We start from the raw sequence: 14087 nt of genomic DNA on the forward strand, positions 1-14087 counted from the left end.
CTTTGTTCCAGAAGCTACAACCATCTTTGGCTGTTACTACATTGACCTAGAAATTGCAGTAGGATAAGCTACATGACATGGTAACACCACACTTGATTTTTCACAATTGCACTGAACTGTCCAATTTGAAAACTCAGTTTCATACACTCGTACAATATGCCACTGACAGAAGTCTCCAATCAATCAGGTCTACATTTTCAGGCTCAGAATTCAGATTTACAACAATGCACCATAAATGTGCAATGCCTAAAGAATCTTGATTTTATTTACAGTTTTATCTCTACTTACCTTGCTCCATAGATGTACATCATCTGACCTGAAGAGGGCAGCAAAGGATAACAAATTAAAAGCAACAAAATTATTTCACTCATGCAGCTTTCTTAAAAACAACACAGAGCATTAACACTAAGGATCTTATTATTTAGATAAAAATCAAAATACAGTAATTGCCATGTACTGTTTAAATGTGTCTAACTTTATACAGAGTAAGTTTAGGACTTTTTACTATATTTGATACGGTCATAATTTCTGCTAAAATCTTAAAGTAATGCAACACTCCAAACAGATCTCTTACAACTGGAAAGTATTTTAGTTTTAGTCTTCAATTTTTTAACATACCCTAATTGTATTTTTTTATTTTATACTTATCTGTTTAGCATTTCAAGAAAATAAGCTTCACTCAAACAAGCTGCACTTTACATACAAAACATTTGAAGCAGGGAATTTGCTGAAACAAAAATGTAAGTCTCCTTTGGACTTTTAATATACCAGGATAACTACAGGCAGCTAAAATGCATTTATACTATGCAAAGAAAGTACTCAAATCTCTTAAGGTATAACTTCATTATAGTGAGAAAAAGATGTAATATTTTAAAAAGTAGAAAACACAGAATTTCTCCCCTCATAGAACAGAACAAAACTTGGCAAAGAACACATCTCTGTACATCATGAGGTTATAATGAAAAATCTCAGTTCACTGAAGTATAAAACCCCTGATATCTTAATGTAAACCACTTGTCTCAAGTATTAAAATCCTGATTCTTCCTATAATTAGTAGAACTTCAAAATTCATGCTAGAAGCTGTAACTTTTCAAGAACCGTAATTTTTCGACAACTATAAAACAGTATTAACATAGGCAAGGGTAAGAGAAAAACTTACAAAGTGATTTTATCTTCCTGTAATTCTCATTAGAGGAAAAGAAGATGTCAGTCTGAACAGATGTACAAAAACTTGAAAGCATTCACAGAAGTTTAGCATTTTATTTAGAAGGGTAAAGCCTATGGAACATTTATTCTTTCTGTGCAACTGCCACTTGTATTTGAAAATGAGTCAAATGCAGGTCCACACAGAGGGAAAAGAAAATGCCACCTGTGAGGTTAGTTAAGCTTTGTTGGGTGAACTCACTCCACCACTGACAGGCTGACAATGAACTGCAGATATCAAATGCATCAATTTCCTAAAGTACTTGACTCTGAAATAGTAATGGTACATCAGGCAAATAGAATGGGAATACTTTGAAGCAGTTACTAGAGAAGAGCAGTTTCAACAGAAATCCATAAACTAGTCTGCCACAGACATTGCTCATGTGTCCCTGGCATCCCTACCCTGTATTTTTGTACACCAGTCCTGAACTTTGCTCATTTGAACACTCAAGACCTGCCTTTAGCCATAAAATTTTTGCTGTGGTCTTTACTAAGCCTACAAATATTCTTTTCTTAACTCCTATCATGCCTTTTAAGTTTCATGCTCAGGCTGTTCTAGCCATTAAGGTTAAAACAGAAAAGGAAACATGAGTGGGCATGCTTTCAGAAATAATGTAAGGGTAAAATCTGAGCACAGGCAACCTTGTACATAGTTTCAGACGCCAGGTAGCAACAAAGGCAAACAAAAGAGTAATATAAAACAAATAAAACTTATGCCACACTTTAAAGTAGCAAGGAAAACTGAAGTAAAAAGAAAACAAAAAACAAACACCTCCCATCCCCAGAAACCCCTAACCTTAATTTCCACCAGAATTCTGAGTTTTTAGCCCAGATACCCAATAACTGTTGTAATCAGAACGGTAGGAATTGTTCCTATGATGAGGGGTGTAACTGTTTCACTTGAGGAGAATATGATTTTTAGCAAGTAGTTTGCTAGCAAGATGATGACATTTTAAAGATCCTTTAAATCACATTCTGCACATCTGCACAGTTCCCAAGTGGCAGAGATATTTCAGGCTAGCATTGGTTGTGTGTGGTACACATTGGCACGGCTTGCTTTCCAGTCAAAGTCCTACTTCAACTGGATGTTTATCTATCCTTGCAAAGAGAAGATTTGTTACTTTAATTAATACATCTGAAACAGATGACACTAGGGCTGACAAAAGGAATATCAATATACTCTTACTCCTAGATCTAAAACATTATTTCACTTATCCCTTGGATGCCGAGGCCAGCTAGGGCCTAGCTAAAAGTCCAACAAATTCAAACAAACCAAATTTCAACACTGGTTTGCTGTTTCTCCTCTTTTTCCCATGAAAAAACAGGACCAGCTAGATAAAACATGCAATTTACTAGGAAATTATTTCAGTCCTATTCACCTGTTATGTTTTAGTAATATCCAACCCAAGCACAGCTCTAACACACTCATTACAAAATTCCAGGAAATAACAAAATCAGCCTTCAAATCCTGATCCTGAATAATATTAAGTGACTCCTCTTGATCTCCGTGGTGTAGGCATGCTGAAAAAACCCATATCATTCACAGCCCTAAATGTTGGACTGGGACAAGCAGTGCATGATAGAAGTGCTTGCTAATTCACATATACTTGCATAAGCTTAAGACAATCTTGCAAGTTCACAAGGAACCTTCCTTGCAAAAGGGGACCATATGGCTGTGAATACAAAGTCCTGGCAATGTAGCTCAGAACTAGGTGTTTCATGTGAGTGTTCAGGAGCCACATTAACCCAGAGGGCACAGAAAGCTAGCAGATGTAGCAGAATATGCCAGGCTCCTACTGGTGTTTCATCTTCATCAAGCACCCTATTACTTTATTGGTTAATACTGATCATCTTTAGTGAAATCTTACACTAGCACAGCTGTTTATAAAAAAATGTGAAATGAAGATAAACCCCACATGTTTACTACCCTAAGTTTATATACTGGCAAATACCACAGAACAAAAATGAACAATGAAATTTTTTTAACCTACTAAATAAAATGCTTCAAGTATATATTCATATATAGCAGAGGCAAGGAAAACGAGGAAAGCAAGGAGTTACAATATCTCCTATTTGGAGGAGGAGGGGGCAAAGACTGGACAGACTTTTGCTCAACAAGACAAAAAAGAGAGGGAACTTTGTTACAGAGAAAAAAAATAGGATTCATATAACAACCTTACCTTCTGAAACCCATAATGAGGCTGTTTCTAAACAGACGACAATCAATAGCAGGTGTGTTTGCTGAGGACACTGTAAATGAAAGTAATGTATCTCAATAGCCATTGTCAAAAAATCCCTGAACTGCAGCAACTCAGTAGATCATGTAAACAGACAACCATTAGAAAAGCTACTCCTATAGTTTAGTAAATGCTGACAAACATTTATAAATCAAAATTTAAAATATCAAAGTATTTGAAGCAGTCCTGGTTTTATCAGTTCTAAATCTGATTCACTTGAAAAGTTTCAAATATTCAGAGAGCTAGGTTTTCCCTCTTCATTGCCCTTAATGTCTAATAAAAGCTAATAAATTAGCTTTTTATACAAATTATTAATTGCAATAAGCATCTTTATCTGTAAGAAAGTTCAACACCAATCCAAAAAGTAAAACAAAACTCAAACAGTCCTAATCAAGAAAATCCGAGATATTAATGCTGGATTAAAAAAAGATCCACTGAAGGCAAATGGTTTGCTAATTGTTTCAGACTGAATATCTGCCTTAAAATGGATTTTTAAATTCTGCCTTTAATTTTTTTTAGTAATAATAAAAATAAAAATTTAAAAATCCAAAGAAAAATCAATAGCACAATACTTTCTTAGGTATTTGCTTCTAGTGTAAATTCCCCGACAAAAAAGAAAAAGTAGTTCCCAGTAAAGTGCTATCCACTGGATTAAATTAAATCTAAGGGGAAAAGGAGAGACAAAACATACAGTTCTATATGTTGTTATTTACAGTAATATCTGAACATAAAGGAAACTACAAATTCACTTAAAATTAGGTGTCCCTGAGAGGTCATTTACAGTTATGCTTCATGTCCTCATATTTACATCATTTCTGGGCTAAATATTCCATATCATTCTACCTTCTTCCTGTAGAATTGCTGTCTCTTACTCCAGCAATGGAGACCAGCAAAGAAAAAAATACAGTAGTGGGTGCATTTATATCCCGTATGAAGTTATCATCATCTCACTTCAGCATCACAATGGAATTAACTGCTGTAAAAGCCTGAAAGCACAGGGCCCTTTCAGCAAGGGCTGCAATATGGTATATGGTAGAAGAGCACCAAAATAAAAACACCAGCTCTAAAGGAACCTGGGAAGTCAAAGGCAAGAACACGCTAAGACCACTTCCTTAGTCTAACTCTGGTTTCAAATGCCGGAACATTTCTTTTTTTTTTTTTTTTAAATCTCAGGTAAAGTTGGTTTTAAGACACCCTCAATACAAATTCTCCTCCAGCAATGTATTAAACTTTTTGCTCATAAAAAGACGAACAGAAAAGCATCTTAGTATGCTCAGCTGCTGCTGACAATCGGCAACCTGGTTTCCTTAGCAACAAACAAGTCTGAGAAAATCAAGGGACTGACAATGAAGTGGAATGGAACGGCATGATAAAGGGAAAAAAGCGGCTCTCATGTACGCTGCCTTATGTGCCCAGATTCCTCAGCTGATGCTTCGGAGTTTTCATCTTGTCAGTAGCAGAAATCTATACATTATAAGGCATGAGAAGCTGAATCAATACACCTAGATAGCAGCCAGCATTAATAACCAGCCTTTGCCTCCTCTGACTACACAGATGAGACAATCTCAAACTATTTTCCATATGGCATCTATTTTTCCCTCTTTGTAACACTGCAAAAGGAGACAAGTCAAAAAAAAAAAAAAAAAAATCAGCTGTTTCATATCTGTGCCTTATCATCACATAGGTGCTAATTAGATTTACTAGCATTCATTTCAGCTTGGTAAACTATTTACAGAGTAGATTCCTTTAAAGCTCAAGTTCAAAGAAATTTTATATGTCTCCATGAATTATTAACCCCAGTCTTTGTAAACAGCAATACCACTACAAGATTTAAATTCAACTCCCAGAAAATGGCTAAATAATATACTAAGTGATACTAATTTCATGACAGGAAGACAGATCTCAATTTACTCTATCTGCCTGTATCATACTTTTGATATCATATACATTTACCACACACCATGCATACATGTATCTCTGTCTTACAACACATTAAAACCTGCCTATTTCAGTTAAACAGAATGAGCATATACTGTTTGGTCTACTTTTTCATGTCGACAAAGAAAAAAAACAACCCCAAACTATTTCACATTCCACAAGAAATTTCACTGCTCTTAAACAGTTCTCCTTTGAAAAAAATGTCAAAGTTACTTTAGGTGCTTCATTTTTTAAGGGCCAATGGTTGGGTTTATGCTTTTTTTGGTAATAAAACCAAACAAAATAGCAGTAACATGTCAAATGTATCATGAAGATTCACTAACTGATAAATCTCCAATCAAATATCAAATCACTGATGAGTAACTACTCAATTTTCCCATCTGCAATACAATGGCTTCCCAGAGTCATGGTGTATAGAATACTTATTGCTGTATTTGTTGAACTAAACAGTTAATGATAACTGCAGCAAAAAACTGCTTCAGCTTTTCCCTGAGCCCTGGACACATAAAACTGTTGCTTACAGAAAGATCTCTCTGTATCTGATTCAGCCCAAGTTGAGGTGTTTATTAACATCTCAGTATACTAGGCAAATAAAAACTATTTATTTAAATTTTGAAGAGAATCACATATTCCTACTTAACCAAGCAAATGATCCCATCCCATACACTCAATCAATGATGTAAATTGACTTTTGCAAACACTGACCATTAGAACAGTCTTTGGAGAAAACTCTTAAAAGATAATGCCTAATTAACCAATCACATTTATACACAACTTCCACGACTCAGATCAGCAGAACACCCTCAGGTTAATGTCAGTGCCCATCAGTTCTTTAAAGTTGGTTCTTTCATTAATAACTCTGTAGTACTTCAGAGCTGTATGGTTACTCACATTCTGCGGTAATTGATGCTGCAAACAAAAGCACTCCCAGCACCAACCACCTCACAGGCCTTGTGAAAAACAAACTGCTTAAGCTCTCTAAGTACAAGAGTGTCACATTCCTATCACAATCACAGTAGGAATTATGACAAGTTATTTACAAATAACAGTTATTAGTTATTTGCAGTTATTTGCAAATAACTTGTATGCAAATCTTATGGCCAGGTTCAATACCAAAGAAGAATTAAACTATGATTTATGGTTCAGAATTGGTAGTTTCAATCTGACAAGTCATCACAGAAGAACCTCACATGATAAACGCTTTGCTCAAGTTCCCTACATATCTTGAAACCTCACATATTAATACAAGTAAATCTCTTAGTCTACAACCAATCAATATCACCAAGCACGCAGTAACACGCAACATGAAAAATACTCACTTATAGAAAGAACCTTGTCCAGTCTGCCCCGCAGTGCTTCACATCTTATTTCTGCTACGTAGAGCCCAGCATTTTCAAACAGGCAGCCATTTTCCTACAGAAAGAGCAATTAATCATTGAAACTTCACACAGAGAAGGCCTCCTGACAAAGTGTGTGTTTTTACACACTTCCTTCCCAAAGGTAGCTGGTAGCTGTCGTGAACACAGAAGGTGCTCTACAGAAGTCTATATGGCAGCCAAATGAGCTGCTACTGATCAAAAATTTTTTGTACTGAAATTAACCCCAAGAGACAAAGTTACAAAAGGCAAGAAAACTGGGACAGTTGAACTTGGTCTCCAGTTCTCAATTCTTTAGCAAGTAAAAAAAAATTCACCAGAAACAATTGTAGTAGTTCCAGTCCCCAGTTTAAAAAAAAAAAAGGGCATTATTCATTCATTCATTTACTATTCCACTTCACAAAACAGAAAGCTATTAGGTTTGGAACAAAATATTTTGGTTAGCTCTGAAGAAGAAAAAGAAAAGCAGCAGGAGAAAGACATGATAAATGAATCATCAGTGCAACAACTGTTCGAAAAATATTCTAAATATTCTGAACAGGCTTCATCATACCAGATTCACATTTGGAGCACTGCAGTGATCTAAAGCCTTCCCAGAAAACATAGTATAAGAAGACATGTAATAGCCATTTTTCCAATTTTTAGATGTAAACTCACCTTCAGCTGGGCATGGGCAGTTTCACTATCAGCAAAATTTTTAAAAACATAGTCTGTGTATGTTTCTGCATCAAGGTCCACCCCCAATTTGTGCATCAGTTTGAGGACCTCAAAGATACCTATTGAGGCAAAATAAGTAAGGTTAAGTATTCAGAAAAGTGAAAACTTTGGAATTAACACTTAAAAATAAAAGTTGCTTTATAAGAAAAGGAATTGTCTCCTCTATTTCCCTCCTTGAAATTGCCATGAAATATCCTGCATTCCTATTTTAGGCATTAATAGAATTCTTAACAGTGAAACTTAAAATAGATTTATTAAACTTCCTGTTCTGTGCTGTACTATAAAAGCCATGAAGGTTGAGTTTGGAAATTGCTATTATACAAAGTTATTTTCTAACACAGCAAATATACGAGTTAATCATGTCTGCAGAACACCATAGAGAGCTATGTATCAAAATGTCCATATTACTGTGCTTAAAAAACAGATCTGAAATTAGATGTAAAGTATATAACCAAACTCAAGACACAAATATATTCTTCAATATATCATACATTCTCAGCTTTGTTTCCAGTATCCAACCCTGATTAGCATTAGTGTTCAAGATTTGTCTCTAGATTTGTTTAAAAAGAGCAACATGTTTGTAATCAAACTGGTTGACTACTCTGCAACACATCTGCTTCAAACTGCAAATTCAGAAAAAGGCTGCAGTCTCCCAAGCCCTGTGAAGCTACAATGTAACTTTTACAGGCTTCAGATCACGTCACACAACTAGACCAGTGTATCACTCCTGTAGATACACATTTGAAGACAACAGATACCAAATATTAGCAGCCCAACAACTAGACTGTAGTTTTAGACTTTATGTCATTCTTTTTATTGCTCACACTCTTCTGATTTGCAGAAACTTCTTACAGTAACCTTAGCTACCAAACTCTGAACCCCTGTCAAAACCAATACAGGTATAATCATTTTTTGCTGGTGTAAAAATGATTTGTCAGTTGCTGCAGGACACCAGTACCAAACAACATATGTTTTTTTCAAATTGCATTTCATACTTATTACTTTAAAAATGTCCAAAGTCCCTGTTTTTGCCCTGGAGTGCCACCTATGGAAAAGTGACACTTCCATGAATATTTTATGCAGTGCACTATGGTGCAAATAATCAAATGTGAATTCCCTTTGAGCACTTGAAAATACATGCAGGCAAGTCACACTAGATTAAAGTCGCATCATCTGTTCGAGTTTGCCTTAAACAAAACTCTGATTTTGGACCAGAATCTGCAAAAATATGAATAAAGAATTAATTACTCTTTCTTCATACCTTTCAGATGTTGACAGCTAGTTTCTGTTTCATGTTTTCAACATCCCAGACAATACATTAAGTTCTCTTATGCCAAAACCTTTTCAAAAACAACTGTCTCACTAAAAAGTCGTTTGAAGACCAAGAACAAGATCCAATAGTGAATAAGGTGTGGTACACTCAGGAGGTTTCAGCTCAAACTCGTATCCTGAACAGTACAAAACCAGGCTTGTTAAGCATCCCCACTCCATAGCAGACAGACTAGGGCACATTTCCTGAGCAGCAAAGGGCAGGTATGAGGAACACAACACCAGCACAAGAGCAAGATGTAGATACCACAACAATACCATACCAAAGTAATTGCATAACCAAAGTAATTGCAAACTTAAAATGAACATATGTGTGGCAGCATTTTTTTAAAATAAGATGGCTGATGTACAATTTTTGGGGGGACAGAAGATTAATGAAACCAACAGAGAATCCTACAATGTTGCATACATTTTCTACCTCAGCAAGAGAAAAACTACTTTATAGTCAAATAAACATCTTCCACATTACTAAGCAATGAAACATTTCCATTTCAAATAAAAGAATTTGAGCATTATGTACGTGGACTTTAATAAATTCTTTCCTTCTCATACTGGAAAATGCTCTAACCTCTTCTCTCTCTACCAACCAAAAAACAGACTAAAAAAGACATGAAAGTGCAGTCATGTTCATGTAGAACACTGGTCTCTCAAACTTTTTTGAGAACACCCCCTCAAATATACATGTATATTGATTTAGAAATTATACACGTATAGAACTGCACTGATATATTGTGGGCATTGTCAAACATACACAAAAATAGAAAGCCAAGAAGGATAAAATATTTATTTGCTAACAGCCCACTCACAACCCAGTGGATTGCCCTGTACACCCCACTTTGCAGACCACTGATCCAGAAGACTGGGCATGACTGAAACCCACAGTAAAGTCTTCTGGCCATCTCTCTGCTTGATGAAGAACAGGCTTTTTGAGATCTTGGGCTGACATATATAAGTACACAGGAGCTGAGCACACAGAACCAAGTAACAGAGTGAGTGGAAAGATGACAGAAAGAGGAAACAAAAAAAAGCCAATTTTCTTCTTGTCAATACTGGAAACAGCACTCAAAATACCACAACACAACAGATCCCAACCTTGAATCAGTATATTGAAGAACAAATATAGAGGACATGAACTCTGAGGAAGTCATAATATTATAAGGTACAGTAGCTTTTCAAAAACTGAAAAGGAAGGCTTGCATTTTAGTTTACCATTCATTTCCTAAGGTTCTCACAGTTAAGTCATGCCTTCTCCCTAAAGCAGTCCCATGAGAACAGGAGGAATTTCTAAGGCGGTTATGTAGAGTTCTACATGTGCAAGGGGAGTAAAATTTGGCTTAAAGCAGTTTTCTAAGGAACAAAAAACCAAAACTTCAGTTTAAAAAGTAAGGTCACATTCAAGAAAAGATAGTATTTAACATATCTGTGCTGTGCTGCTAATTGCAGATGCACTCAGAACGTCCTTTGCCAGAAAACTCTGTAAAACAGGATTTCAAGCAGCAACTTTGTGAAATCACCACTCTTATTCCCCTCTGGACCCATACACTTATTTTCCCAAGTAAAAAAATAATTACCATCCACTAACCATGGGTTTTGTATATAACAATAGTTTATACAATAGTTTTACAATGGTAGAACCCAAAAGTAAAATACACACTTGTAAAAGGTGTTTTTAAAAATAACATGATCATTCCAAGGCAAAGGGGAGCTTTAAAGTATTCAGTAACAAGCTTAAGTCAAACATTCCTGCTTATTTACACTAGGCCCTCCTGATTTTAGTGCATAACCTGATACAAAAGGACTCTCAGCGCCAATAACAGTTTCAGATCACTGCATATTGTTCTTTGAAACCCTGCAAGCACTTTTCACTCCTAAAAGCCTAATAAATACCAAGGAAAGAAGTATTTATCAGCTTATATAATGGCTGCACATAAAGGCAATACCTCACCTGAAATTATTTGCATATATAAAATGACTGAAAAGAAGTGCTTGGTATTTCAGAGTGGTTAAGGTGTACTTCAAATTAGCCTTTTTTAGTTTCATACCTCCTAGCCACTACTTCCTTGATACCTTTTTTCAAACACAATTCCATAATGCAGAAATTACAGAATTTCCTTTCATATCCAGTGTCAGATTTTGCTGTAATAAACATTAGAGAAACATGTAACTAAACATTGCTATTTATTATTTAATTGTCACACTGTATGTACTGATTCAGACATTTGGACACTGCAGTTCTAGATAGGTTGTTGCTTATATTCTGCTTTCTTTAATGATTATTTAGTCCAGTCCATAGCCTATCATATTTTTAATAGTTTTTCCTCGAAGTTCTTTTCCATTTCCAGCCTTGAGACATGAAATTACACGCATTAGGTTGGGCATTACTACTTTGTGGAGAAATAATTACCTCATTTTTGGTATGGGAGGTGATACCATGCCTGCACTTCTGTTCACACTATTTTTTGCTGCTAGAAAGCACCATTCTCTGTTCATTTACTATCTGCTGTCACCCTTAGGCTCTACTGCAGCCTTACTGTTTGCTCTATTATTTCTATGAAACAGTTCCATGGTGGATGAGGTTTTTTTCCCCCTATTTACCTTTCTTCAAGCATATTGATTGTATTTTTAGACAGTGGAAATCATTTATTCATTTTTCTATCATTAACTTGGAAAAACTGAATGCAAGCTTACACATGGGAAGAAGACAACTTGTTTCACTATTCAGCAAGAACAGTTGCACTGATTCTTCACTATAAAAGAAACTGATGAGGTATCTTTTTACCTAATGTATTTTAAGAATTGCAAAATCACTGTCTTGTGTAGGTATGTACAGAGCAGCAATGCTTCTACTTGACAATATAGACTTGGACAGTGAGTACCAGGCTACAAAAATGAGTTTGCAAATTCACAGCATTATCTTACAGCCGAAGTGTATATATATGCAATGCCTTTGAAGACAAAAAAACAAAGGCTCTATGGAAAATGGCTAGAAATGCTAGAATTGAGGGCTCCTTCAACAGTTTTCTTCTCAATTTGCTTCCATGACTTCCAGTAGCAACTACTAGCCAAAGCACAGTTGATTTCTACAGTAAGAGTCCAAATTAAGGTGATCTCTGATCTTGACAAAGACCAAAAGAAGTATGAAAACCAAAGTTTCTCTCGACACTCAGTTCTGGGAGCCAAGTCAACATATTGCTTCAGTTTTGGGAGCCAAGTCTAAATCTAAAAACACTTCCAATGTCTCTTAGAATTGTGTTAGTGAGGTGAAATTTTCCACGGAGTAACAGAAAGCACCTTTTTTTTCAGTAGGCAGCAGCCACACAGAGAAGTATGACACTGATTTCAATTTACTTATTTTTGGCAACACTGTGCTTCAAGTAAGTCACAAAGGACCAAAGTAAAACAACATTGCCAGACTTTAAAAATATCATAGAACTTTCAAGGATTTGAAAACCTGGGAGAAGATAAACTTGGGCAGTAGTCTAGCAGGAACAGAGCCTAAGGAGTTAATAAAAACTGAATATTGTTTTCACAAAGGCTTTTTGAAAAAGACTTGAGACATTTTTATAGCCAGAAACAATTAGGGAATACTTGTTTCAGCATTTCTTCCAAACTGGAATGTGCCTGTATATTTAAGATAAAATTGCGATATGAAGAGTCTGCTAAAAGCACTTTTTTTTTGTTTGTGCATTTTGTTTGTCACCCAGTGTCACGCTAACAACTCTGCATCTCATTCTAAAGCACATTATACTGTGAGATAAGATGAAAAAGACAGTTTTTTGTTTCCCCAAGGGGGAAGTACTTCTGTTAAAAGCATCTTTTTACAATACCATTCTTTCTGAATTACCAATAACGCAAACCAAAGAATTAGATACTGTACTCTAAAATTTAATATTTGTTCAATTCTTATTCATATCCTGTAGACATCCCCATGTGTAACAGGGGAAAGTATGCTAAATGCTTAAACCTACTTAAGAATCCCAAAGATTGAGCATTTTTGTCCTTCAATCAGTATGCTGTCAGGTCAGGCTCATACATTCAGCAACGTAAGTTCCCCTGCAGTTTTTATGCTTGTAATAAAATTCACGTTTGTTTCATCAGGCAAAAAATAAGAAGCTGGCTTGAAATAAGGACTGGTTTTGCAGTCCAAGAGTGCTACAACAACATAGCCCTACTTTTAAATTCTTCACTTGGATTTCAGTTTCTTCAAGAGTAAACTGTAAATAGCAATGAGCAGCAAAAAGACCAGTGGAAGGCAGAAAGAATGTGAAGAGTTAAAAAGTTAAGTAAACACTCTCTCACATCCTTCTGTGTCAAGGGAAACTTGAAATTCGTAGAACTGTACCACAATCAAACAAGAAAGGAGGTTTTAGGAAAGTCTTTCTGAAGGAAAAATTGTTTGAAATGAGGACAGACATATAGCAAGGGCTTCATTTAATTTCTGATGAATCTCATAGCAGTAAGATTTGTGGTTTGCAATAATGCTACAGGAGCATTTAACTCACCTTTAAGGTTATTCTCTTTCTGGTATGCAACCAGCAGCGGCCAGCAGTAGTGAGGTCTGAGTGTCAAGCCTTCCTCTTTCATCATCTTCATCACATCAATGGCCAAGGCTGAAAACATTCACAAAATAATTAAACAGTGATCAAGTACTCTAAACGAGCACATGTAAAATAACTAAATAAGCAGAGTACCTGATTTGTTGGCCTCCATAGCGCAGCGCAAGATAAACGGTAATGGTGCCGAGTGCATCTTCGCTTCTTGTAACTCATTACAGAATTGCTTCAGCTTCTTCAGAGGCTGCAAACAATTCCAAAAAATAATTTAATGTATTTATCAATTTCTCAAATTGTTAAGAATGTCAGATTCTTCTAATGTTTAGAAAATGGATATTAGACAGGCCAAGCAGGACTACTTTGTGAATTTCAATTTACTATGCAAGTTGATATGAAATAACAAAATTCTTCTTTTGCTCTTGAAGAACTGTGAAGCAACTCACCATTTTCAATCTTCGCAGTTGCATTAAACCAAATAATTATACCATTATTATTAGATTAAGAAAAAAGTATTACTATTCTGCTTACCAGATCTCTATTTACACAATGTTGCAAGAAGAAGCTACCTTGGTCCATATGATCACGAGATAAATGACTTAAAGACTTCACAATGCTGAAGCTGATATCTTCAAAGCCGTGAGTGATCAGAGATAAACACAGGTTCATTGCATCTAGTAATTCAAAAACAGAGAACATCATTAATAAAGTGCACATAACTATTTTCCCTTAAGCTA

At 35.6% G+C, this 14087-nt stretch overlaps 1 protein-coding gene across 1 annotated transcript in view; it reads right to left on the minus strand.

The window, feature by feature from the left end:
* Positions 1-14087, minus strand: part of LRPPRC (leucine rich pentatricopeptide repeat containing) — an 87134-nt gene that overhangs the window by 56250 nt on the left and 16797 nt on the right. The window contains exons 9-15 of the mRNA XM_085054975.1: positions 13882-14024; positions 13492-13597; positions 13303-13410; positions 7412-7530; positions 6698-6791; positions 3384-3453; positions 289-316 (exon numbers count right to left, since the gene is read on the minus strand). Coding sequence (XP_084911101.1) covers positions 289-316; positions 3384-3453; positions 6698-6791; positions 7412-7530; positions 13303-13410; positions 13492-13597; positions 13882-14024 — 668 coding nt within the window. The remainder of the gene's footprint in view (positions 1-288; positions 317-3383; positions 3454-6697; positions 6792-7411; positions 7531-13302; positions 13411-13491; positions 13598-13881; positions 14025-14087) is intronic.

The sequence above is a fragment of the Lichenostomus cassidix genome, chromosome 3, assembly GCF_008360975.1.
Source record: "Lichenostomus cassidix isolate B80296 chromosome 3, HeHo_3.0, whole genome shotgun sequence".
NCBI lineage: Eukaryota > Metazoa > Chordata > Aves > Passeriformes > Meliphagidae > Lichenostomus > Lichenostomus cassidix.